At 52.2% G+C, this 26,864-nt stretch overlaps 2 protein-coding genes across 2 annotated transcripts in view; both read right to left on the minus strand.

The window, feature by feature from the left end:
• Positions 1–966: 966 nt before the first annotated feature.
• Positions 967–6,210, minus strand: SRM (spermidine synthase). The gene is made up of 8 exons (XM_030805217.1): positions 5,927–6,210; positions 5,373–5,493; positions 4,948–5,040; positions 3,007–3,160; positions 2,414–2,497; positions 2,164–2,309; positions 1,338–1,460; positions 967–1,261 (listed from the first exon to the last, which is right to left on the minus strand). Exons 1-8 carry the CDS (start codon positions 6,091–6,093, stop codon positions 1,241–1,243), a joined length of 909 nt encoding a protein of 302 aa, XP_030661077.1. The 5' UTR covers positions 6,094–6,210; the 3' UTR covers positions 967–1,240.
• Positions 6,211–13,497: 7,287 nt separating this feature from the next.
• Positions 13,498–26,864, minus strand: part of EXOSC10 (exosome component 10) — a 29,779-nt gene continuing 16,412 nt past the window's right edge. The window contains exons 14-25 of the mRNA XM_030805769.1: positions 26,283–26,394; positions 24,476–24,526; positions 24,240–24,318; positions 23,717–23,823; positions 21,114–21,209; positions 20,815–20,889; positions 18,684–18,768; positions 17,480–17,553; positions 16,143–16,314; positions 15,221–15,282; positions 14,584–14,660; positions 13,498–13,632 (exon numbers count right to left, since the gene is read on the minus strand). Of these exons, the coding sequence (XP_030661629.1) occupies positions 13,602–13,632; positions 14,584–14,660; positions 15,221–15,282; positions 16,143–16,314; positions 17,480–17,553; positions 18,684–18,768; positions 20,815–20,889; positions 21,114–21,209; positions 23,717–23,823; positions 24,240–24,318; positions 24,476–24,526; positions 26,283–26,394 (1,021 nt within the window). The 3' untranslated portion in view covers positions 13,498–13,601. The remainder of the gene's footprint in view (positions 13,633–14,583; positions 14,661–15,220; positions 15,283–16,142; positions 16,315–17,479; positions 17,554–18,683; positions 18,769–20,814; positions 20,890–21,113; positions 21,210–23,716; positions 23,824–24,239; positions 24,319–24,475; positions 24,527–26,282; positions 26,395–26,864) is intronic.

Here is a 26,864-nt window from a genome sequence, read left to right on the forward strand (position 1 = left end):
CAGCTCCCCAGACTGATTTGAAAGGTCAGGGTGGCCTGGAGAAGTTAGCCTGAGGTCAGATCTGCTGATGGGCCAAAGGTCTGAAGGTGCTTAGTCTGGTGGATTCACAGGGGTGGGGAGTGGGGGGCGGGTGGAGACTGTAGGGCTGTGACTGGCCTGAGGCCAGAGTTGATGGTGAAACTGAATCCCCCTTATTCTGATGTCCCAGGGGAGTTAGGGCTCCGAGGTGGCTGCCTCGGCTGGGAGTGGGGCCTCCCACCCTGATGCGTCCGCTAGCCCAGCCCCTGCCCAGGGTGGGGAAAGGGGTTGGCAACTCAGGCCCATGCAAAGAGGGTTCCTTTCCTGTTCTCCTCCCACCACCGTTGCGTCCTGGAAGGCAGGAGTTCAGCACCTTGGAGAGGGGACAGCCCTGGTCCTCGCAGTCCCTGGTGCGGGCGCCCACACCTGCTTTCTGTTTGTCCACATGGGGGGCGGGGCATGGTGGGAATTTGAACCCAAGTCTGAATACCGAGTGGGGTCAGGGCACAGTCACTGGGCCAGTGTTTAGCTCCTGATGTGCTTAAAAAGGTCGAAGGTAACCAGCCCCGCTACCCCTTCCTGTATTTGCCCCAGAGTACCTGGATGGGACCTGACTTACACCTGTAAGTGGCTCCAATTCTGAGAATGCTCCTGGGCAGCCCCACCCTGATCTTACCCACCCCACTGCTCTGGGGGGCTGTCACCAGTGGCTTTTTGAAGGGCTTGGTAAAGGGACGGCTTCCCAGGACAGCTCTGGGTCCCACGTGACGACTGCAGTGACCCTCTGTGCCCCAGGCTATCCACGAGGGCCCGCCTGCAGCCCCAGCCCTGCAGTAGACACTTGGGGGTCAGCCAGGAAGGCCCCTGCAGACCCTCACCCCAGAGGCACCCAATGGTGAATGTGGCCCTGCCTGGGCCCAGCCAAGGTCGGGAGACACAGGACTCCAATCTTTGCTATAAATACACGTGTTTGGTGAGTGAGGGGCAACAGAAGGCAGAGAGATGGCGCTGTACACAGCTGGTATAGGCTTGGAGGTGGAACGCCAGAGAGACAGACACACAGACAGTCCGCCCAGCAGGGCAGGCCGGGCAGCATTCTGGGGCTTGTAACACTTGGTGGGCGAGAGCCGGCAGGAGGTCGGGCCCAGGGCTGGAGGGGCCGAGGCACCCCGGAGGCTCCAAGGTCCGAGGTCCTGGGTGGCATCAGTGGTGGCGCCTGGGCTCAGCTCACATCATTCAGGGCCTGGAGGGACACGAGGCCAGTCAGGAGGGCGCTCTGGGTCCCTGGGTCCCACCACCCAGCCCTGCAGGCCACCCACCTTGCGGGCAAACTCCGGCAGCACGAAGGCGGCGCGGTGCACGTCGGAGTTGTAGTACTTCAGCTGCATCTGTGCCACCTGCTGCTGCGTCAGCGGCTGCACCGGCTCCTGGAAGTTGGTGCTCTGGGGACCGGGCCAGGGGTACATCAGGGGGGGCACTTTTTTTTTTCTTTTTTTGAGACGGAGTCTCGCTCTGTTGCCATGCTGGAGTGCAGTGGCGTCATCTCAGCTCACTGCAACCTCTGTCTCCCAGGTTCAAGTGATTCCCCTGCCTCAGCCTCAGGTATGCGTCACCACGCCCGGCTAATTTTTTTTTTTTTTTTTGTATTTTGAGTAGAGATGGGGTTTCTCCATGTTGGTCAGGCTGGTCTTGAACTCCTGACCTCAGGTGATCCGCCCACCTTGGTCTCCCAAAATGCTGGGATTACAGGCATGAGACACCGCACCTGGCCTGGGAAGGGTTATTCTTTTTCTTTTTTTTTGAGACGGAGTCTCGCTCTGTTACCCAGGCTGGAGTGCAGTGGCGCAATCTCGGCTCACTGCAAGCTCCGCCTCCCGGGTTCACGCCATTTTCCTTCCTCAGCCTCCCCAGCAGCTGGGACTACAGGCGCACGCTGCCACACCTAAGTTTTTTGTATTTTTAGCAGAGACGGGGTTTCACCGTGTTAGCCAGGATGGTCTCGATCTCCTGACCTTGTGATCTGCCCACCTCAGCCTCCCAAAGGGCTGGGATTACAGGCGTGAGCCACTGCGCCCGGCAGGGGGAGAGATCACTATTTACGCCCACCTTCCCCCCGACCCCCATCCCCAGGCACCCCCATCTCACCGGGTTCTTGCTGCACAGCATGAAGCCGATCTGGCCGCTGGGGTAGGTGGGGATGGTGCAGTAGGCGTACGCCACCACAGGGAACAGGGACTGGCAGAACTGCCGCATCTCCTTGATGAGGTCCAGGTGCAGCCACTGGCACTCGCCTGGGGGCCCCGAAGCATCAGCATCCGGCGGGGCCTGCCCTGCCCCACCCCGCCCCGCCCTGCCCCACCCCACCCCACCCCAGTGCTCCAGGCCTGTGGCTCACCCTGGCAGCAGAGGACACCATCTTCCTTGAGGGCTGTCTTCATGAGCTGGTAATAGGACTCCTTGAAGAGACTTTCGGCGGGGCCTGGGGAAGACAGAGGGAGACACACTGAACACTCTGGCTGCGACCTCCAGGGCCACTGTCACCCACACGGCTGCCAGGTGGCCAGAGCCAGGATCTGAACCCAGGTCTGTGGGGGATCCACACCTGAATCCCATTCTTGGGGGAGTCTCATTGGCACCACAGCAGAGGAACCTCTACCCCAGGCCTTGGTTCAAGACTAGAACCTGCCCCCACTCCAATGCTGACCAGTACAGAGCAGAGGAGAGGCTAAAGAGGACACAGGGGCCTCAGTGTCCCAATGCCAGATCCCCACTCTCCTTGGGCCCCAGCTTGTGAATCTGGGCAGTGGCCTGGCTCCTGCCTACTGTCCTGAGCCATGTTTCAGGGGGCAGGTAACAACTGAGAAGGGAAAAGTACAGCTCTAGTTCGGGGGGTGGGAGGCCGCTCTATCCTCTACTCTGAAAGTCTGGGGGAGGCTGACCTCCAGACCTGCAGCTGCCAGAAAACCCTGGGGCCCATCCGCTGCTTACCCATGGGGTCTGAGGAGTCAGTGATGATCACATCAAAGGCATCCTGATTCTGTTTCATGAACTCAAAACCGTCACCCACATGTAGGGTCAGCTTCGAGCTAGAGTAGCCAATGGCCATGCCCGGCAGGAACTTCTTGGAGACTTGGATGACATCCTGGAGGGGATGGGAGGGACCAGTCTGGGCCAAGGGGCTGGGGGACCTGGAGCCAGACACAGCCACGTGGGACTCTCCAAGTGCCTCACAGGCAAGCTGCCTTGGCCAACCCCTTCCCTTTTATTTATTATTTTTTTTGAGACAGGGTCTCACTCTGGCCCAGGCTGGAGTGCAGTGGCGTCGATCATGGCTCACTGCACCCTCGGCCTCCAGGGCTCAGGTGATCCTCCCCCATCAGCCTCCTGAGTAGCCGGGACTTCAAGTGTGTTCAATCATACTTGGCTACTTCGCCCCGTCTGAGTGGCTTTCTTGTCGCTTCCTATTTTATTTATTTATTTTTCGAGACAGTCTTGCTCTGCTGCCCAGGCTGGAGTGCAGTGGCACGATCTCAGCTCACTGCACCCTTCTGCCTCAGCCTCCCAAGTAGTTGGTATTACAGGCGCACGCCACCAAGCCGGGCCGTTTTTTTTTTTTTTTGTATTTTTAGTAGAGACCTTGTGATCTGCCCACCTCAGCCTCCCAAAGTGCTGGATTACAGGTGTGAGCCACCAGCGCTTGGCCTGTTTCCTATTTTAGAAGGATGCAGTTCCAACCTCTGGCCAGGAGAACCTCCCCCTCCCTGCACACGGCCACCTGCTTTTCACTGAGGCCTCAGCTCAAATGCCACCTCCTGGAGGCCTGCCCTGACCACCCCCCATGCATTCACAGGAACCCTGCCTTCTCCTGTCCCCCCGGCCCCTGTCTTGCCTTCATCAGACCATCCTTTGATGTCTCTTTTTTTGTTGCTTTTTTTGAGACAGATTCTTGCTCTGTCACCCAGGCTGGAGTGCAGTGGCGAGATCTTGGTTCATTGCAACTTCCACCTCCCGGGCTCAAGTAATTCTTCCGCCTCAGCCTCCCTAGTAGCTGGGATTACAGACGTGTGCTACCATGCCCGGCTAATTTTTGTGTTTTTAGTAGAAATGAGGTTTCACCAGGTTGGCCAGGCTGCTCTTGAACTCCTGACCTCAGGTGATCTGCCCGCCTCGGCGTCCCAAAGTGCTGGGATTACAGGCGTGAACCAACGCGTCTGGCCATATGATGTCTCCTTTAACTAGTAGATCAGCTCCTAGAGGGCAGGGACTGATCTGTCTACCACTGTCGCCGTACCCGGGCAACACCTGGCACGCAGCGTGATTTTAGTGAGCAGCTATTCAGTGTAAGGGGTAACATACAAATAGTTGAGCTGTCTCTGGGCCCTGCCTCGGGCTCAGATTAAAAATCAGCTTAGTCGGCTGGGCGTGGTGGCTCATGCCTGTAAACCCAGTACTTTGGGAGGACGAGGCTGGCGGAGGTCTCGAGGTCCGAGACCAGCCTGACCAACATGGAGAAACCCTGTCTCTACTAAAAATACAAAATTAGCCGGGCATGGTAGCGCATGTCTGTAATCCCAGCTACTCGGGAGGCTGAGGCAGAAGAACTACTTGAGCCCAGGAGGTGGAGGTTGCAGTGAGCCGAGATCGCACCATTGCACTCCAGCCTGGGCAACAAGAGCGAAACTCTGTCTCAAAAAAAAAAAAAAATCAGCTCAGTCTTACTAAGAACTCGCCACGCAGGTGCCCTCACCACCTGCCAGGCCCTCTGCCATCTGGTTTTCCTACTGAACCCTCCCCAACCAGGTGTTTTCCAGATGGAGAAACAGGCCCTACCTGCCTTGCTCAGGGGTGTGCAGCCGTTTCAGGGCACAGCTGGCCGGTGGGAGAACCAGGACTCAAACCCCACTCAGTTGGCTCTACGCCGGCACTCACCTCGTCGATCTCACACTGGACCACGGACTCCACGGAGGGGTGCTTCACCACCTCACGCAGGACACCTCCATCTCCGCCCCCGATGATCAGCACCTGGGAGGAGGGGGCAGTCAAGGCAGGGGCCCTGGCAGGACTGGGCGCCCCCAGGCCCCTGAAGCAGAACCCCTGACCCCTCGGACCCACGGGCCTCATCATTTTCTACCCTCGGAAACGCTTTCGTGCCGGTGTCCCCTTTCCTGGAAGCTCCTTCCAGGGCTGCCCTAGGCTTCCGAGGCCGCGTCAGTGTCGGCCCCCACCCCTCCGCGGGACTCCCCTGGCCTTGCTAGCACTTTCTCTGACAACCGTGCAGGCAGCATCTGGGAAGGGCCCGGGGCACACCTGGGGCCGCCCCTCGTCCAGCACTGTTCCAGGGGACACTAGGGTACCTTTCGCGGGTTGGGGTGGCTGCAGAGAGGCAGGTTGGCGATCATCTCCTGGTAGGAGAACTCGTCTCTCTCCGTGCACTGGATGACACCGTCCAACACCAGCACGTTGCCATAGGTCTTACTGCGGGCGGAGTGACAGTCGGGGACCTGGGTTCTCTGGGGTGGGGAAAACGTACCCCAAGCCGCCCTGGGTGAGGAGGGTCTCCCCATCCCGCCTAGGGGGTCCCAGGGGTGAGGAGCGATGGTGACACGTGGCGAGGAACGGCAAGCGGGCCGCCCGGTGGAGGCCGGGGTGGGTCCCGGGGTCTCCTTGGACTCTGACGTGTCCTGAGGCTGACACGTGGAGCGGGGCGCAGACTCCGGCTCCCCAGCCCAAGAGGCCAGCCCGCAGCCCCAGCCCCAGCCCAGGGAGGCGGGGTGAGGGGTGGCGAGGGGGCCAGGGCAGGACGGGGTCCAGCCCGCTTGGGTCCAGGCGTGGAGGGGCCCGTGAGGCGGGCAGCAGGCGGCCCGGGCTGAGCCGAGAGGGGGCAGGCGCCTGCGGGCAGCGGCGGTACCTGCGGAAGACGAGGATGTCCTGGTAGCGCGAGCGCCGGTGGTGGAGCAGCTGCTCCACCTGCAGCGACAGGGCCTGGCCGGGCCACAGGCTGCAGGTCTCGCGGAACCAGCCCTCGCGGATGGCGGCGGGGCCGGAGGCGGCGGGGCCGTCGGGGCCGGGCTCCATGGCGGGCGGGCGGGCGGGCGGCGCGGGGCGCGGGCCCGGGACTGCAGGCCGCGCGGCGCCGCAGCACAACGGGACCAGCTCCGCCCGCCGCCCGCGCCGCAACCTAACCCCGGCGCGGGGCGGGGCCTGCCGGCGGGGGCGGAGCCCGCGCTCGCCAATGGCAAAGCGGCCTCGCCGGGCGCTCATTGGCCACCGGTCCGCAGAGCGGCGCGGAGTGGCTGGGGCGCGCCGTCCGTCGGCAGCAGCAAGGTAGTGCGGCCCGCTCCGGGGGCCACGTGGGGCCCGGCCGGGGCCGGGCTGCCGGGCCGGGTTCCGGGGCGGGCTGGGCCGGCGGAAGGGGTCCGGGTCCTTCCTCCGCCCCAAGCAGCCTGGGCGGTGCACCATCGGCCTCTGCTCCCTTCTTGGGGTTGGGAGGCACCGAGGGCCTCGAGGGGCTGCGGGACTCGGGCTTGGTGTGGAGGGCAAGAGAGCTGGGACGTGCGGACTCGGGAGTCAGCCTTCGGGCTGGAGACACGGGAGCGGGCGGCTACAGTGGGTTACGTTGTTGCACGGGGCGAGTAGAACGTATCCCTCGCTGCGTCCAAAATCTGGTTCCTTGTTGGATTTGAACAGATTATGTGGCTCGTCGGGGCGAACTGAGGGTTTTTATTTACTTGGAAAGAATTATCACAGCCCGCGAATTAACAAGCTGGATTTAGCCATTTTCCCTTAGATTCTGAGCCATGAGCCTATAGGCTGTTGAATACGAGAGAAGTGCTTTTCTAAACGAGTTTCTAAATTTACCAGCAGTGTCCAGGAAGAGGCCCAGAACATACATATTCAGCACCAGAAAAGACTGGCACGCAATTTTTCTTGACAAACTGGGTCTTGCTCCTTGAAGGGTGGGTGGGAGTGTGCTTTCTGTTTTTATGAGAATGTCAAAGAACTTCTCAGAATCACATTAAGCATGCTAATTACCAAATATTAAATGCTAATTGTTCTACACGCAGTTCGAATGCCAAGGAAGGAAGATGAAACTAGTATAAGCTACTCTTGACATTATGTCAGGGATGGTTTTGACACGTTTTGCAGCCTGCACCTGGAAGTGGGGAACGTTTCCCGTGTCGTCCCCAGAGCAGAATAACAGTGTTGTTTATCGATGAGAGCAAGCCTCAAGCCTAAGCAACGATGTGCCTTGTTTGCCTTTAAGCTCTTTCTAAAGGGGAGGTAAACCAAGACCGTTGAAGAATTGCTAGGTGCCTGGGCGTGATGGTTCACCCCGGTAATCCCAGCACTTTGGGAGGCGGAGGCGGAGGCGGAGGCGGGCGGATCACGAGGTCAAGAGATCAAGACGACTCTCTCCAACATGGTGAAACCCCGTCTCTACTAAAAACACAAAAATTAGCTGGGTGTGGTAGTGCGCGCCTGTAGTCCCAGCTACTCGGCTGAGGCAGGAGAATTGCTTGAACTCGGGAGGTGGAGGTTGCAGTGAGCGGAGTTTGTGCCACTGCACTCTAGCCTGGGCAACAATAGCGAAACTCCGTCCCAAAAAAAAAAAAAAAAAATTGCTAGGCGGCTGGGCACAGGGACTCAGGCTGGTAATACTAGAATTTTGGGAGGCCGAGGCAGGAGGACCACTTGAGCCCAGGAGTTCGAGACCAGCCTGGGCAACATAGCAAGACTCTGTCTCTGAAAAATAAAAAACATTGCTAGGCAACAGCTTCCATGGACTTGTTCCAGGAACGAAGATTATTCGTGAAAGGTCCACATAGTGGATAAGACAGAGTCAATCAGTGTGTCCAGTGCTACAGGCTTGATTGGGTTCAACCCTGTACTTGGGTCAAGGTGTTCGCCTACATTGCCTGTACTTCCTCCAAGACACTTCTGCCTCTGGGTTGTAACTGCCCGTGTACTTTCCCTGAGCCAGATCATAAGCTCTGAAGCTGAGGATGGTGGCTGTAGATAGCAGGCCTGGATGCAGCCAGGTGCCTTGTGGATCAGCTTGCTTTTAGGTGGTGAAGGACTGACCACAGACAGTGGCCCTGGCATTCCAGGACACTGCATGGGGGAAAGTGGAGGGCCAAGTCCATCCCATCCCTTCTATAAGCTGGACAAAGCTGCTCCAGCATGTAGGTCCTCACATGAAAAAGGCCACATTGACATCCTTTGTCCTCCTGTAGAGGGAGTGAAACTGAGGCCTCAGCCTCAAGCAGGAACAGAACTTGAGACCTCTCAGCCAGAGTGTACAGACATTGCACAAACCTTCCGAGTTCAGAGAAGACAAAAGCCCTGAGTAAATTACAGACAAAAAAGCCCCCAAATATACAGCACTGTGAATCCAGAAATGCCACCTGACTTCAGGTCACAAGGAAGAAAAACTGATTTTGCCAGAAGTAGCCATTATTGCACAGCCCAGTTACAATCACAACTGACGTTAAAGTCAGGCTAGATGACCACAGAAGTCTACAGAAAAAAACCAGGATTGGCCATGCGTGGTGGCTCAAGCTTGTAATCCCAGCAGTTCGGGAGGCCGAAGCGGGCGGATCACCTGAGGTCAGGAGTTCAAGACCAGCCTGGCCAAGGTAGTGAAATTCCATCTCTACTAAAAATACAAAAACTAGCTGCCATGGTGGCGTGCACCTGTAATCCCAGCTACTTGAGAGGCTGAGGCATGAGAATTGCTTCAACCCAGGAGGCGGAGATTGCAGCGAGACACAGTCGCACCACTGTACTCCAGCCTAGGTGACAGACAGAGCGAGACCCTGTCTCCAAAAAAGAAAAAAAAAAACAAAACACCCCCAACACCAAAACCAAAAAAAAAAAAACAACCAGAGACTGAGAAAATCAGGCTTTAGCATGAAATGTTTTCCCCTAAATTCGGACCAATGTACCTCAAAAATCCAGTTGTAAAGCTTAAGTGTCTAGTGGGTTAACTATCCCACTCAACCTCCTAAAAAGTGTTATTATAAAAGGAAAAAGGGGAGAAAGGGTAGAGGAGAGAAAGGTGGGCCAATGGCTACTGTTCAAGGAAATGGTTTAAATGGGGCTGTCACGTGGTTATATGTCTCTGTCACAAGAGGCTTGTTAAGCAGTTAGCACTTGAGTCATTTTTCTAGCCTTCCATTCAGCCAGGCAGACAGCTGTGGTTATGAGTGGGAACAATTTTGGCCATTATGTGGTGTGGCTTGGTTGAAAATGCTTGTGGCAAGCTGCCTAAGGCACCGCAAACAGCAGCATGCCTCCTTGAGAACACAGCCCTTCTGCTCATAAATTCTCTCTACCTCCAACCCGGCCAGCCCTGCCAGATCCCTTTCCCTTCCTCTTGGAGCACAGGCCCAGCCATGGCCTCCACTACTTAGTCACTGCATAGTTCCTGACCCACACACACCCCTCTATGTGCTCCCCATCCTCCTTAGTCCTGTCCCAGGTGCTCCCCAAGTGACCTGACATTGAGCTCCAGCTGTTCTTCGAACGCCCCAAGACCCTCATCTCCACCCCATGGCTGAGGAGTTCTGGATTTGGGGTTTGATGGACCCGTAAACCTCTGCAAACACCATCTAGGGACTGACACTGGGTTGTGAACTTTTTATTTTGCAAGATTGAACATTTGAAAAGATCTCAAACTCCTAAGGTTCCTGTCTTTTAAAAAACAAACAGAAGGCCGGGCACAGTGGCTCATGCCTGTAATCCCAGCACTTTGGGAGGCCAAGGTGGGTGGATTACCTGAGGTCAGGAGTTCAGGACCAGCCTGGCCAACATGGTGAAACTCCATCTCTACTAAAAGTACAAAAATTAGCCAGGTGTGGTCGTGGGCACCTGTAATCCCAGCTACTCGGGAGGCTGAGGCAGGAGAATTTCTTGAACCCAGGAGGTGGAGATTGCAGTGAGCCAAAATCATGCCACTGCACTCCAGCCTGAACGCCAGAGGGAGACTCTGCCTCAAAAAACAAACAAACAGAAAAACATTGTTACAAAGACAAAACCAATATGGAAAACTTCCAAAGAAAGGGTGCGACATCACTTTAACTCTCATTCACCTCTAACCAGTGGTAAGACCGCTGCAACTGCTCAGCCAGGCTCAGGGCCGTGGCTTTAGCTAACAGTGGTTCTCAAACTTCAGCAGGCAGAATAATCATTGGGACAGCGGGGTGAGCACAGCGGCCCCGGCAGCCTCCAGGCTCTAGGTGGCACTGGATTCTGACAAGCCCTCATCTGGGCTGTCAGAGACCTCCGCTTTGAGCTGTGCTGCCATAGAGCTCTCTGGAAGTCCCTTTCTCCTCAGGGTGCAGTCCGAATGCCCCTTTCACGAGGCCTCTCAGGCCATCCTCAGGAGAAAATAATTTCTCACTTTGACCAGGCGTGGTGGCTCACGCTTTGCAATCCCAGCACTTTGGAAGGCTGAGGTGGGCAGATCACTTGAGGTCAGGAGTTCGAGACCAGTCTGGCCAACATGGTACAACCCCATCTCTACTAATTAGCTGGGTGTGGTGGTGGGTGCCTGTAATCCCAGCTACTTGGGAGGCTGAGGCAGGAAAATCGCTTGAACCCGAGAGGCAGAGGTTGCAGTGAGCTGAGATCGTGCACTGCACTCCAGCCTGGGTGACGAGCGAGGCTCTGTCTCAAAAAAAAAAAAAAAAAAAAAAAAAATTCCACCTGTGAGGCCGGACACAGTGGCTCATGCCTGTAATCCCAGCACTTTGGGAGGCTGAGGTGAGTGGATCACCTGAGGTCAGGAGTTCGAGACCAGCCTGACCAACGTGGTGAAACCTTGTCTCTACTTAAAAATACAAAAATTAGCCAGACGTGATGGCACGCGCCTGTAATCCCAACTCCTTGGGAGGCTGAGGCAGGACAACTGCTTGAATCCAGGAGGTGGAGGTTGCAGTGAGCCGAGATTGCACCATGCCATTGCACTCCAGCCTGGGCAACAAGAGCAAAACTCCGTCTCAGAAAAAAAAAAAAAAAAAAAAAAAATTCCACCTGTCAATTTTTTATAGCAGAGACTGCCATTTTTGGGCAGTGACTGTTCTTTGTCCTTCGATGTCTGTTCTTCCCAAATTCTATAATAGAACCCTGGGCTTTTAGCTGGACACATGGATGACTGAAATAATGACATTTCCTAGTACCCCTTGCTATGGTCTTGTGACTAAGTTCTGACCAACGGGAAGTTGAAATGGGCGGTATCCTATTCAAACAGATTGGGTGCTGTTCTTTCCTCCTTCCAGCAGACTGGAATGAGAATGTAATGGCTGGAGCAAGGGCAGTCACCCTGCACCATGAGGCAGCAGCCTTGTGTTTTTAGCTGAGGATGGTAAAACAAGATAGGAGCCTGTGTCTGGTGATCATGAGCATCACACTAGCTCTGGACCAACTATATTTACAAAAGAGGAGGAAAATCATCTCTCTTGTTAAAAGTCACTAATAGTTTAGCTTTTCTGTCACTTTCAACCAGTCTAGTCCTAGCTAATACAAACTCCAGCCTATCTTAGGACAGGGCTGTTCTCTGCTATTCAAGAGTGGGAGCTCTCTGACAGCAGTGACGTGTGATTTAGCTTGGTACACCCCAAAGGTTATCATATACGGTTGGCAATCTCAATACTTTGTGGGATGAATTTCAAAGAAAAAAGGTTCCTAGGTTAAGTATTTGTAAAAACCAAAGTAATGGCATTCTGTGCTTTCCTGATTTATTAGCCCATCTCAGGATTAAAATAAAATGAGGTTCTAAAGAAATTATCAGAGATTGGGTCACAAATTTATATACAAGTTCAGTGCTGCCTTATTAAGAATAGTACCAAAAATGAAAACCTAAGTGTTTAATAATGGGGGTTGGCAAAAATAAATTTTAGATTGAGAAAAGTGTCATAATATAAACTTTCAAGGTGACAAATGATAGAAACCTAAACCCAAGATATATTTTAAAAATGTATCTATATACACATAGTGAAAGCTTATAAGGAAATACAGCAAAATGTTAAAGATTATCTCAGCTGGGTGTGGTGGCTCATGCCTGAAATCCCAACACTGGGAGGACAAGACAGGAGGATTGCTTGAGGCCAGGAGTTCAAGACCAGCCTGGGCAACACAGCAAGACCCCATCTTTATAAAACATAAGAAAAATTACCCAGTTGTGGTGGTATGTGCCTGTAGTCTTAGTTATGTCGGAGGCTGAGGTGGCAGGATCACTTAAGCCTGGGAGGTCAAGGCTGCAGTGAGCCAAGATCACACCCTGCACTCCAAAATGGGCAACAGAGTGAGACCCTGTCTCAAAAAAAGGAAAAAAAAAAAAAAAAAGAACATCTTTGTATGATAGGACCACAGATGACTAAAATTTTCTCTTTGCATTTTCCTTTTTTTTGAGACAGTCTTGCTGTACTGCCCAGGCTGAAATGAGGTGGCGTGATCTTGGCTCACTGCAACCTCCGCCTCCTAGGTTCAAGCGATTCTCCTGTCTCAGCCTCCCAAGTAGCTAAGACTACAGGTGCTCATCACGCCTGGCTAATTTTTGTACTTTCAGTAGAGATGGGGTTTCACTATGTTGGCCAGGCTGGTCATGAACTCCTGACCTCAGGTGAGCCACCTGCCTCAGCCTCCAACAGTGCTGGGATTATAGGCATGAGCCACCACGCCCAGTCTTGCATTTTACTATATTTCCCACATTTCCTCAAATGAACATCTTATTACTTCTATAACCAGAAAAAAAAAAAAAAAGTTGATTAAAAAAAAAAGTGAGAAAAGAACAGAGTAGAGAACAGGTCCTCGGGAGCTGCGGCTGGCTCTAGGGCACCTTACCAGTTCTTTTCCTGACGGCGTTTTTTTTACCAGGTGGTTCCATTCACGTTATTTGAAGGCTCGGGAAGGAAGTGAAATGGCCCAGAGAACCCTCTCAAAGTGGAGTGATGAGCATCACAGCTCGTGCCTTGCAGGTGCTGCCACTTCTAAGTCCCAGCAATTTGTCTCATATTCCTCCTTGGGAGTGGCTCTGGATTTTTCTTTTTTTTTTTTTTTTTGAGACAGAGTCTCGCTCTGTCGCCCAGGCTGGAGTGCAGTGGTGAGATCTCGGCTCACTGTAAGCTCCGCCTCCCGGGTTCACGCCCTTCTCCTGCCTCAGCCTCCTGAGTAGCTGGGATTACAGGCGCCCGCCACCATGCTAGGCTAATTTTTTGTATTTTTAGTAGAGACGGGGTTTCACTGTGTTGGCCAGGATGGTCTCGATCTCCTGACCTCGTGATCCGCCCGCCTCGGCCTCCCAAAGTGCTGGGATTACAGGCGTGAGCCACCGCGCCCAGCCGGCTCTGGATTTTTCTAGAAGTCACCATAACCCCTGGAGCACACTCACTTGCCCACAGACAGCTGAAGATGGTTGCCTGAACAGGATGGCAACCTGCCAGAGCTGTGGTGGCAACAAAATAAAAGTCAGGAATCAGCTTTCTTCAGGAAGAATTTGTTTTAATGGTTTAAAAATATGTATGTACAAAAGCAGCACCAGCATTTGGTGCTTCCAGTCCACAGGCGCCACGTGTCTTCCAGGACTATCTCTGTGGCCAGTTGTACCTGAAGCCTCTGCAGAGAGTACAAAAACAACAGTTATTTCTTCCGGGTTGGTGGATGTTCTCAGATGGTTTACAAAATGGTGCAAACCTTAATCATGCAGAACAGAGGGAGAATGGTTTGTTCAGGGGCCCCAGAGAACTGGGCGGCCCACAAGAGTTGGCTGAGCTAAACAGCATCTCGAGAAAGCAGACCTGTTTTTCCTGCCCTCGGGCAAGTCCCCTGACCTCAGGGTCGGCTTGACTATTAGGATTTTATGTTTTTAACAAAAACATTTAGCTGGATGCAGTGGCTCACACCTGTAATCCCAGTACTCTGGGAGGCCGAGGCGGGAGGATCAATTGAGGCCAGGAGTTTGAGACCAGCCTGGCCAACATGGCAAAACCCCATCTCTACTAAAAATACAAAAACATTAGCCGGGCATGATGGCAGGCACCTGTAATCTCAGCTACTCGGGAGGCTGAGGTGAGAGACTTGCTTGAACCCAGGAGGTGGAGGTTGCAGTGAGCCGAGATTGTGCCACTGCACTCCAGCCTGGGTGACAGAATGAGACTGTCACAAAACAAAACAAAACCAAGCCAAACCAATCTTCAACAACAAGGATAACCCACATGTGCTTACTTTTTCCTCATTCCTAATAGGCTGGTCCAGGAAAATTTCACAACTATTCACACCTATTTTCCCTGAGGTGACCCCAGGAAACACGGTAACTGGAGAGCCAGGAACAAGGGGAATCTGAGTCCCGGGGCACAGTGCCTGGCTCCGTGATGTGTGGCACAGAGAAAATCACCTCCCGCCCTTGTTTTCCGGTGGTGTGAGGGACCTGGCTTGGGAGGTTCTCTGAGTCGTCCTGGTTGAAGACCCCTGGGCACTCGCTCCCCAGCTACTCCCCACTGACCACACCACGCAGGGCAGGTGCTTTCTCACTGGGCTCCCTGGGCCACACTGCCGTCCACCACATACCTGTCTGACTTTCCAGTTGGAAAGGACATGCTTTTGTTTCCCACCGACTGTTTAATTTTTTTGGCTGCAATGCATTTCTGAAAAGAAAAGAAACCGTTTAAGCTGGGTGGGCACCTTGACCACAAGATACACAGAAAAGCACACCTGAGCTCAGGTGGCCAAAGATTCTAGCAGCACAGGAGTGACTTTAGCTTCCCTGCGAGAGGACGTTTCTGTGTCTCCGAAGGCAAGGCCGCTAGGATGCACTGCAAGAGGAACAGGAGGGCCCCAAAGCAGCCCTGCCCCCGCGCCTGTGGAACCTGCAGCCATGCTGTTTCCCTGGCACCAGTGCCAACACCCACGAGGGGCGAATGCAGGCTTGTGCTGGCCCCAAAGGGGGTGCTTTTGGCCTGCAGCTATAGTTCCCATGGTAGCAAACACAGAATAATACCCTTTAAAGCCACATGCCAGCTTTTACAGCCTCGTTTTATGAGTTGCTGGGGTAGCTGATGGGTACTGTCTGCCCTTGGGAAGAAATGAGGTGAGGAAAAAGATATGCAAAGGAATGGACTCCTGGATGGGCCTATCGTCTCAGCAGAGGAGGAGGTCAAAAACAGGCGCCAATGGCGTGCTCAAATCCTCCAGGAGCAGTTCTTACCTTGCCAGACGGGGTCTGTTTATTTGGATCAAACTGAGAAGAAACTTTGGATTTGCTGTTTCCTGAAAGGTAAGAGATGAGAGAGACCTGCGGTCAGGTCAATGAGTTACTACACATCACAGGCTCACAGCAAGGCTGGGACCATGACACTCAGGGAAGCCTTGGCTGTCAGAGCACAACCCCTGTCATGATGAGGGGCTGGGACTCGTGGCTCACATAAATGAATACACGGCGATCCTGGTCCCTGTGGGCAGTCTGAAAACCAGGCCCATTTCTCTCAGCTCTAGTCCCAGGACCTTAGGGGCAGGTGGCTACAGCAGTGGCCCCTGCACATAAGGAAATCCACTCTGATCTCTGTGCTGGGTGATGCCGTCAGGAACTCGGGCTCTGAGGCGACACTACTGTATAAAAGGCCATTGTGTGGACTGGCCTCTGCTTTCTCTTTTCCAAAGGAGCATGTTGCTCTGAAGGCTGCTAGAGTCGGGAATGCCATCTGTAGCCCCTTCAAAGCAGACGGACTCTCACAGCCTAAGCAGCCATAGGGGTTCATGTCATAGGCTTTGAGATTTTTCAACAAACAAAATTCTCACTGTGTGTACGTGTGTTGTGTGTGAGAGAGAGAGGGTTTATGGGCACAAGTTATAGTGAGGAAGGATGGCGCCCTGGTCACAATGGAAGTGACAGGTGATCTTGCTAACCCACCACGGAGGCCACCATGAGTGAGCTCCTGTGGAGGAGATGGCAATGAGGCTGCAGGCGACTGTCCACATTGCCACGGCCTCTCTGGACTACTCCAACAATTCCTGGCTAGCACCATGCCTTGTGCAGGGCTCACTTGGCCCCTATGTTGTGGTCTCTTTATGGCTTCCTCCCCTCTGACACGCACAGAGGTCCCTGTATGGGGCCCCAGTACTTCCCTCACCAGCAAAAGCCTTGAAGTCTGGCTGGCTGTAGTCGTAAGGTGTAAACTCTTTTTCTGGTGGCTCTGGGTCCTTTGGCTTCTTGGAAATTTTGAGTCGTTTCTTCTCTTGTTTCTGTTCTGTGGTCCTTGGGTCGCTTGTTGCTCGCTCTCTCTTCTTTGCAGCATTTTCTAGCTGTAGATCAGGAACAGATGTGGGGGAGGAACAGGGAGGCACACAGGACAGGGAACTAACTCCACCGGCCTCAGCAGTAGCTGGGACCCAGCTGCCTAAGTGGTAAGAAGAACAGTCAGTGGTGGGGAGAGGAGCTGTGGCTGGAACTTCGGGGCCAACACTCAGGGTCAGGTGAAACAAATTCCTCACTGGACAATGACATGAGGTCATTTAAGAAAGGCAAGCAGGCCAGGTGCAGTGGCTCATGCCTGTAATTCCAGTGCTTTGGGCGGCTGAGGTGGGAGGACTGCTTTAGGCAGTCTGAGACCAGCCTGGGCAACATAGCAAGACCCCTATCTCTACAAAAAAAAAGAAAAAATGTAGCTGGGCATGGTGGTGCATGCTTGTAGTCCTAGCTACTTGGGAGGCTGAGGTGGGAGGATCGTTTGAACCCAGGAGTACAAGGCTGCAATGAGCTATAATCGCACCACTGTACTCCAGCCTGGGCATCAGGGTAAGAGTAAGACCATGTCACTATTTTTTTTTTTTTAAAAAGGAAATAAAAAAAAAAAAAAGGAAAGGCAGGGGGCAGGGGTTAAGAATTCGAGTGATAGCCTGGGCAACATAGTGAGACCCTGTCTCCACCAAAAACAGTAACAAAAAATAGATGGGCATGGTGGTGTGTGCCTGTGGTCCTAGCTACTTGGGTGGTTGAGGAGGGAGGATCGTTTGAGCCCAAGAGTTTGAGGCTGCAGTGAGCTGCAACTGCGCCACTGCACTCCAGCCTGTGCAACAGAGGTAGACACTACTTCAAAACAAAACAAAAAAAAGAGTTCCAGAGTGCTCTGGGGTTTCATTCTCTAGAATGCAACATTTTTGTAGGACAGAGCAGGACACACAACAAGTTTCAGCACTGTAACCTCAATACCTTTTCTAGTACTACAGTTGAGTGGTCTGGCATATTTACCATAAGCACAGTGGAAGAAGGTTAAGAGGAATTACAATATCAATCTTGTGGTGGTTTTGGAAATGAGGTAGACACTAATAGCTAAGCTAAGGTGAACTGGAAAGAAGTCAGGACTTAATATAAAGCACAGGGCAAGCCCCCTAAGATATCCAAGGAAGATCCTGACCACAGGCAGGGGCATCGTTTTTCAAAGGAAAAAGGAGAAAAGCTGGCACGTACCATGACCTGCTGTCGGACGGAGACGGCCTGTTCTGCTGCAGCTTTGCACGCCTCCTTTGCCTGTTCCCGGGCAGCTGCAAGGGAGAGAACTGTCTCTGGAGTTGCTGAATCCAGCAACCACCCTCCCCTCCATCTCCATCCCCCTCCGACTTGGCCTAGCCACAGGGGTTGTCACGGCTGATCCCTCCTCCCTCTCAGCTCCCCGGTCCCCCATCTCTGCAGGAAAGGCTGCCTCAGAGCTCAGGCTCAGGTGCTCTGCACACCTTCACCTACACGTGAGCTGATCCTCCCCAGCCCTGCCTGCTCCTCTCCTGTGAACCCAAACGCTCAGTGGCCTGTGGACCTGAGGGCGTTTAACAGGATCGTCACCATCACCGTCGTGGACAAGCCCGCTCAAACCAGCTATTTCAGCTGCCAGCAACTCCAGCTTTCCAGCTGCTCAGGACAAAACCTTCATCCAAGGCTCCCTTCCCTTCTCTCACATGCCACATCCACCTCATCATCAAATGCTGTCAGCTTTGCTATGGGACAGATCCAGGCTCTGACAGCTTCTCACCACCTCCTCTGCTCCCACGCTGGTCTCAAAGCCACCGTCCCCTCTCGCCTGAGCCACTGCCATGTCTGCTATCCCCTCCTGGGATCCCATCCTGTCCTCTATAGTCTACTCTTAACACAGCAGCCAGAGGGCCACATGTCAGTCACTTCCCACCCTGTGTCGGCTCAGCACCCTCCTGGCTTCTGAACTCAGACTACAAGGCAGCGTCATCCCGTGGGCCCCTGCTGGCTCCTTCCCCAACTCCTGCTCTTCTCTACCCGCTCTGCTCATGCAGGCCCACTTGCTGCTGCTTAGCATGCCCAGTGAACTACCCCCAGGGCCTCTGGGCTCGCTGTGCTGTGGCTCCAGAACTCTTCCCTAGGTCACTGCAGGCCTCGTCAGTGTTGCATTCATTAGACTGCCTTCTCCAACCACCAACGAGACAGCTACAGCACTCCCAGCACTCCCCACCAATCTCTCTGCGCAGCACCTGCTGCCATCTGCCAGGATAGATACTGATTGCCCACCATCCCTCAGCAGAAGGGAAGCCCCACAGGGCAGGGGCTGTGCCTGTTTCATTCATAGCTGTATCTGGCACTTGGCTGAAACAGCAGGTGAGAAACAGCCATCCTTTAACAGCCGACTGAGTTGCAAGGAAGTGAGTGTTACCTGTTTGCTCAGCTGCCTTCTTCTTGACAGTTTCTTTGGAGTCTTTTTGTACTTGTACCTGGGCCAGCTTCCAACGGTTGCTGATCTATAATGAAAGCAAATATAACAAAAAAAAAACCCTCCAAAGTCAGCCACCTAAATCTGTCTTACTTTTCATGAGGTGACGTAGGGCAGGTTAACCTAAGAAGTACACACATTCTTTTTTTTTTTGAGACAGAGTCTCGCTCTGTGGCCCAGGCTGGAGTGCAGTGGCGCAATCTCGGCTCACTGCAAGCTCCGCCTCCCGGGTTCAAGCAATTCTCCTGCCTCAGCCTCTCCGAGTAGCTGGGACTACAGGCGCCCGCCACCATGCCCGGCTAATTTTTTTGTATTTTTAGTAGAGACGGGGTTTCACCGTGGTCTCGATCTCCTGACCTCGTGATCCGCCCGCCTCGGCCTCCCAAAGTGCTGGGATTACAAGTGTGAGCCACCGTGCCTGGCCTAGAAGTAAACACATTCTAAGTCATAAATTTTCAAATCTAAGGGCATGAAAAATAAATTTCATGCTGGCTTTATTGCTAAAATCCCTATTAAGGAGGACAAAGTGCTACTGTCCTCCAGGCATTGGGCTATCCGTCATCTCATTCAATCCCTCTGTAACCCTGGGAAAAAGGTCATCACCCTCTCTTTAGAGATGAGCAAACAGACTCCGGCAGGCTAAATAACTTGTCCAAGGGACATGGTCAGTAAATGACAGAGGCAGACTCCAGGCTGGGCTTCCACAAGTCTGCTGTGTTTCTTTATGACACCCCACTGACCTATGGCGTTACAACACATGGAGGTGACACTGGGCATAACACACAGGACGTGCAGTTGTTCAATGTGACACAGCCCGTGGGGGGAAGAGAGAAGGCAGAAGCCCCACCTGATTCCCCATTTCTAAAAATAGCAAGCTAACTCAGGGACAGGAGCAGGGCTGGGGGACCTCTCGGTTTTGCCTAACAAAAGAGCTCTGCTGCCACACAGAGGGAGCCAGTCGCCCATGTCATCAGAGCAGACGCTTCCTGCAGGGAGGAAGGAGGCTTCAAACAACAGTTCACGTGCTGGCTCTGGGGAACATCTCAAGGGGGTCTAGGGGAGGTATGCTCTCATTTTTACTCGTAATGCTGGTAAAACAAGCCAGATAAGTAAGATAGAATGTTTTAAAATTAAAGCTGTCACCTTTAAGAGCCTTAAAGTAACAGACATCTGTAAAAATGCGTCAAGCTGTATATTTAATATTTGTGTACTTTACTACATATAGATTAAACCTCAATTAAAAAACTGCAAATGAAGATTTGTTTCTTACAAGGTTTCCAAGTGCTTTTTTTTTTGGATACAGAGTCTCACTCTGTCGCACAGGTTGGAGTGCAGTGGCACGGTCTCGGCTCACTGCAAGCTCTGCCCCCCAGGTTCAAGCGATTCTCCTGCCTCAGCCCTCTGAGTAGCTGGGACTACAGGCACCTGCCACCACGCCCGGCTAATTTTTTGTATTTTTAGTAGAGATGGGGTTTCACCATGTTAGCCAGGATGGTCTCGATCTCCTGACCTCATGATCTGCCCGCCTCGGCCTCCCAAAGTGCTGGGATTACAGGTGTGAGCCACTGCGCCTGGCCCAAGTGCTTTTAAGAATCTCACTGAAGTTCTGGACCCTTTCCCTAGAAACAATGCTAGAAAATAAAAGGCTTTTGCATTCATTTTCAGGGGATTCACAGATGAGATGGGCTTGTCTAAAACAGAAACGTGGTATGAATAATCAAGAAATCCCCTTTTCTTAGAAAGTCTCTTTTAGGGCCGGGCGCAGTGGCTCACGCCTGTAGTCCCAGCACTTTGGGAGGGCAAGGCGGGTGGATCACCTGAGGTCAGGAGTTCGAGACCAGCCTGACCAACATGGTGAAACCCCATCTGTACAAAAATTAGCCAGGCATGATAGCAGGTGCCTGGAATCCCAGCTACTTGGGAGGCTGAGGCAGAAGAACTGCTTGAACCTGGGAGGGGGAGGTTGCAGTGAGCCGAGATCATTGCACCGCACTCCAGCCTGGGTGACAAAGCGAGAAGCCATCTCAAAAAAAATAAAAAAATCTCTTTTAGAACAGGTGACAAGTACACTTACTTCATAGATTTTCGTTGATGGATCGAACTTCGCTGCCTGAGAGACGGGAGCACGGTGTCCTAGTGAGGGCAGAAACTGGAGGAAGGAAACAGCTGTGTGAAACGCTGCTGGGAATGGAATCTACTAGACCCACAGGGCAGAGGCACTCAGATGGGGGTTGCTGGTGCCATGTCAGCATCTTTGCCAGGACATCAGGGCAGCTGACACACTGGCTTCAGAGGCTTCCTTCCCAGGTAAAAGCATGTACAGCTGTAGGCGTCTCTGCACATCCTGTCAGCCCTGACAAAACTACTACTCACCATCCTGAATGGATTTTCAAAGGACTCCATGATGTTCTGGGCTTTTTTCTGTGCAACTGTCAATGGACCCTTTTTATTGTCTTCAGCACTAGGTTCCTGCAGGGACAGACAAAAAACGATCACTAATGACCACGATCATCTGTGACATCAAGATGCAAGCAAGACAGCAACAGTTAACAGTGATTTTTTTTTTTTTTCTGAGACAGAGTCTCGCTCTGTTGCCCAGACTAGAGTGCAGTGGTGTGATCTCTGCTCACTGCAACCTCCACCTCCTGCGTTCAAGCGATTCTCCTGCCTCAGCCTCCCGACTAGCTGGGATTACAGGCATGTGCCACCGTGCCCAGCTAATTTTTGTATTTTTAGCAGAGAACAGGTTTCACCATATTGGCCAGGCTTGTCTTGAACTCCTGACCTCAAGTGATCCACCCGCCTTGGCTTCCCAAAGTGTTGGGATTACAGGCGTGAGCCACCGCACCCACCCGGCCAGTAACATGGTATTAATACCAATGGCTAAGGCTAATTTTTCATACACTCTCCTATGTATAAGGTGTTCTGTCTGCAACAGCACACAGTAGCATTTCAATATCAGTGATCTGGATCAGTGAATTCTCACCATGTCCTCATAGCCTATAAGGTGGTATTACTCTCACTACCTTACAGAGGAGGAAACTGAGGCCTACAGAGGTTGTGACAGTCTTTCAGAGGCTTGCAGTGAATACAAGCAGACCAAGGATCTAAACCCAGCGTGGTCTGGCTCTAGAATATGAGATCTTGATTGTTGCCTGAAATTTATTTTATGTATGTATGTATTTATTTTTTGAGTGGAGTCTTGCTCTGTTGCCCAGGCTGGAGTGCAGTGGTGTGATCTCTGCTCACTGCAACCTCCGCCTCCTGTGTTCAAGCGATTCTCCTGCCTCAGGTTCCAAGTAGCTGGGATTACAAGCATGTGCCACAACGCCCAGCTAATTAAAGATGGCGTTTCACCATGTTGGCCAGGCTGGTCTCAAACTCCTGACCTCAGGTGATCTGCCTGCCTTGCCCTCCAAAAGTGCTGGGATTACAGGTGTGAGCCACTGCGCCAGGCCTGAAATTTAATATTACATATCTTTATAGGGAATCATTGAAATTATGCAACAAAATGCTGCTTCCAACCGGGTTCATAAATATGTGCTATCCTTTTGCTTCATCTGTAATTATGCCCCCTTGCAACAGAGTGCAGGGAGACCACAGCCTCCTTTACACCAAACAGCCATATCAAAGCAGCCCAGAGCTCATGCTAACAGGTTTAGGGGCTAAGTCATGACGAAATTAGCTCTGAAGTCAACTAAAGCGCCTAGTATTTTCTCATTAATTGCTAAAGCAAGGCCCAATCTAGATTTATATAATTAAGTTAAAAACCAAAGTGAAGCCTGGGCGACATGGTGAAATCCCATCTCTACAAAACATACAAAAATTGGCTGGGCATGGTGGCACACACCTGTAGTCCCAGCTACTTGGGAGAAGGCTGGGGCAGAGGGATTGCTTGAGCCCAGGAGGCAGAGGTTGCAGTGAGCCAAGATGGTGCCACTGCACTCCCACCTCGGTGACAAGAATGAGATCCTGCCTCAAAAAAAAAAAAAAATGCCGGGTGTGGTGGCTCATGCCTGTAATCCCAGCACTTTGGGAGGCTTAGGCGGGTGGATCGCCTGAGGTCAGGCGTTCGAGACCAGCCTGGCCAACATAGTGAAACCCTGTCTCTATTAAAAATATAAAATATTAGCTAAGTATGGTGGCGGGCACCTGCAATCCCAGCTACTAGGGAAGCTGAGGCAGGAGAATCGCTTGAACCTGGGAGGTGGAGGTTGCAGTGAGCCAAGATGTTGCCATTGCACTCCAGCCTGCGCAACAAGAGCGAAACTCCATCTCAAAAAACCAAACCAAACAAACAAACAAACAAAAAAGGTGAAATAGCTGGGTGCAGTGACTCATGCCTGTAATCCCAGCTACTCGGGAGGCTGAGGCAGGAGGATCATTTGAGCCTCAGAAGTCAAGGCTGCAGTGAGCCATGATTGTGCCACTGCATTCCAGCCTGGGTAGTAGAACAAGATTGTCTCAAAAAAAAAAAAAAAAAAAAAAAAAAAAATCGTTTCTCTTCTTCACTGAAAGCACACATATGTGGTGCTGGGGTCAGGCAGGAAGCTACGGGCAGCACACATTCTACAGTTCGTCGGACAGCACACCCATGCCACCCCTGCTGGGCATCCAGGTGAACTGTTTTTCCCTCACCACTGCTGCAGCTGGTCTGGAAAGCCCTGCTTGTGTGTTCTCTTAGCACAGACCCTCCTCCCACTAGGTGCTGTTCAACAACAGGACGTCAGCCTTTCCTTGAAGATTTCTCCACACAGAGCTCAGAGAATCCCCCATCCACGTCCCCAGACCACCTCCTCCAGAGTGGTCAGTGCCACCTTGCTCATCGGTCTCTGTGCCTCTCCCAGCACCGCTGGGTTTTGCTCTCAGCATTAGTCTCCCAGTGTATGCAACGCTCCGGGCAGACAGCCTGCTGGATAAATCCAGTAAATCCCAGGGGGTCCTCATCACCTCAGTGAAGTTTCTGTGCTACTCACGTTAAATAACGTGATGACAGCTGTGGCAATCAGGCATGTGGTACCCAGCAAGTTATCTTCTTTTTCATCAGGAAAGAGGCTCGCCTGCTTCTGAACTGGCATAGATCCTAGAGGAGCAGAAGATAATAAGGTCAAAGCCTACAGAATTTTATTTTATTTTTTCTTTTTGAGATGGAGTTTTGCTGTAGTCCCCTAGGCGGGAGTGCAATGGCACAATCTCGGCTCACTGCAACTTCCGCCTCCTCAGTTCAAGTGATTCTCCTGCCTCTGCCTCCTAAGTAGCTAAGATTACAGGCGCCCACCACCATGCCAGCTAATTTTTGTATTTTTAGTAGAGATGGGGTTTCACCATGTTGGCCACGCTGGTCTCAAACCTGACCTCAGGTGATCCACCCGCCTCAGCCTTCCAAATATGCTGGCATTACAGGCATAAGCCACCACGCCCGGCCAAGCCTACAGAATTTTAGACAAGGTAGCTGTGTCCCAACCTCTTTGGGACAGTCAGGAGGGCTCTCGACTTTACCATTGGTTGGGATGGTTGGATAGCCATCCGGAGGGGCATGGGAGCAATCGTGAGGTCCAAAGAGAACATTCTCCAATCTCTGCATTAAAAGACACCAGCAGGCTGGCATGTAAAACGTGCAAGCTGGCAGTAGCTTTCTGCCAGCTGTCAGCACAGGCCTCTGTCAGAGGTGTACTTGCACTGGCTGTGACTTGACGTCTTCCCTCCCGGGGGAGAAAACAGATCCGACACTGTACCTCGGCACTGGGCAGCGGTCCACTCTTCTTCACTCCGGCTGCAACTTCAGACTAAGGATAAAAATGAAGGGAATTGAGGAAAGTTGCCCCAACACCTCAAGTCCAACCCCCAGTCCCCAACGCTGACTGTGTTCCTTCACCAGCCTGTTTCTCAAGAGCCCAGAGATTTTCTTTCCTCTCTTCACTCCTTACAGTGCCTGGCCTGATAATTATTTGGTGCTCAATAATTACCTGTAGAATGAAAGAGTAAAGTTCTTTAACATGACTAAGCACAATAGGAGGGATTCCAAAGAGCTTGAAAAAGACTCTTCTCTAGTAATCAAGGTCTCTCTTTACTTGGACAAAGTACAGAGCTTACAAAGACATTTTTAACACAAAAATTGCAAATGTGGGGCTGGCAGGTGGCTCACAACTGTAATTTCAGCACTTTGGGAGGCCGAGGTGGGAGGACTGCTTGAGCCCACGGGCTCAAGACCAGTCTGGGAAACACAGCAAGACCCATCTCTACAAAAAATTTAAAAAAACATAGCTGGGTATGGTGGTGTATGCCTACGGTCCCAGCTACTCAGAAGGCTAAGGTGGGAGCCTAGCAGATGGAGACTACAGTGAGCCATGATTGCATCACTGCACTCCAGCCTGGGTGACAGAGCAAGACCCTGTCTCAAAACAAACAAACAAAAAAAAAACAAAAGAAAACTGGCTGCCATTGTCATCATTTGCTACGAAGTCTCATCAATCTTTTCTTCTGATGCTTCCTATACCTGTTCTTTCCTTCCCAGTTTGTGATTCCTCACTCATTCAGGGAGCTATCACTTCACATCTGGGCCACTGCCAGGCTCCCAAAACTAGCTCCCTCTGCTGAGGTCACCGCTCCATCTCACTCCACCACATTAACTGCCTTAGAACAGTGAATTGGCCCAGTTACCAGATAGTACTTGCTGCTGAATCATCAAAGCTAAGGTCATAAATAAAAAGAATGAGTCTTAGCTCTCAACTGTCATAAAAAAAGCAGCTAAATTCATCAAGACACATACACTGGACTTCCTAAGCCCTATTATTTCCCTAGGGTTGTTTAGAATGCAAACCAGCTCATGAATCTAGGAAGCCACAAGGAATAAGATGCTAGCAGAAAAAACAGGCCTGCTAAGCCTGGGCACGATGGCTCACGCCTGTAATCCCAGCACTTTGGGAGGCCCAGGTGGGTGGATCACCTAAGATCAGGAGTTTGAGACCAGCCTGGCCAACATGGTGAAACCCCACCTCTACTAAAAATACAAAATTAGCTGGGTGTGGTGGTGCATGCCTGTAATCCCAGCAACTCAGGAGGTTGAGTCAGGAGAATTGCTTGAATCCGGGAGGCGGAGGTTGCAGTGAGCCGAGATCGCGCCACTGCACTCCAGCCTGGAGACAGAGCGAGACTCCGTCTAAAAAATAAATAAATAAAAATAAAAACAACAGGCTTGCTAAGTTGGAATCCTTCAGTAGAAAATCTTTTTTTTTTTTTTTTTGAGACGGAGTCTCGCTCTGTCTCCCAGGCTAGAGTGCAGTGGCGTGATCTCGGCCCACTGCAACCTCCACCTCCCAGGTTCCAGCAATTCTCCTGCCTCAGCCTCCGGAGTAGCTGGGATTACAGGTGTGCACCATACGCCTCGCTAATTTTTTGTATTTTTACTAGAGATGGGGTTTCACCATGTTGGCCAGGCTCGTCTCGAACTCCTAACCTGAAATGATCCAGCCATCTTAGCCTCCCAAAGTGCTGAGATTATAGGGGTGAGCCACTGTGCCCGGCCACAGAAAAGCTTCTTACCTTGAGCAGGGGCATCTCTCGAGCCTGCTGGATTAAAAGGTGCATTTCGTTGATCTGCTGCCGCACAAGGGGTGGTACTGGGTTGCAGCAAGCTATGATGCCCTGAGGTTCCCTGAAGACAAGTTAAGAACACACTCAGCTTGTCACTCAGAAATGCAGCCCTTAAAGGCTTCTAGATGAGAATAATGACTGGGTAAAGCCAGGCTGCCACACCTAAGCTGAAGCTACAGGTAGGTGACTAAGGAAACACTGATGTCAGGCCGGCCTAGGCCAACTTCTCCATGTGTTCTTTGCGACACCAAGCTTTAAGTGGATCCCTCTTGGAGCCTGACTCCCACAATCAGGGAGAGCTGGAAATAAGTACCACAGCACTGTGAATTCTCAATTCAGCAGGGGGCAACCAACAGGCTGTGGATTTTCATTCTTGCTTATACTTCAATCAAGATCACAAAACGTTTAAGATCATAAGCTGCTTTAATTTGGAAGAAAGTATAGATGAGAGAACCTGGGACATTTTCTTCCCTTGCAAGTAGATGCTATAAGGCTCAGAGACTTAAAATAAACTCAAACTAAGGCATAATC

The sequence above is a fragment of the Nomascus leucogenys genome, chromosome 24 (genome assembly GCF_006542625.1).
Source record: "Nomascus leucogenys isolate Asia chromosome 24, Asia_NLE_v1, whole genome shotgun sequence".
In the NCBI taxonomy this organism is placed as follows: domain Eukaryota; kingdom Metazoa; phylum Chordata; class Mammalia; order Primates; family Hylobatidae; genus Nomascus; species Nomascus leucogenys.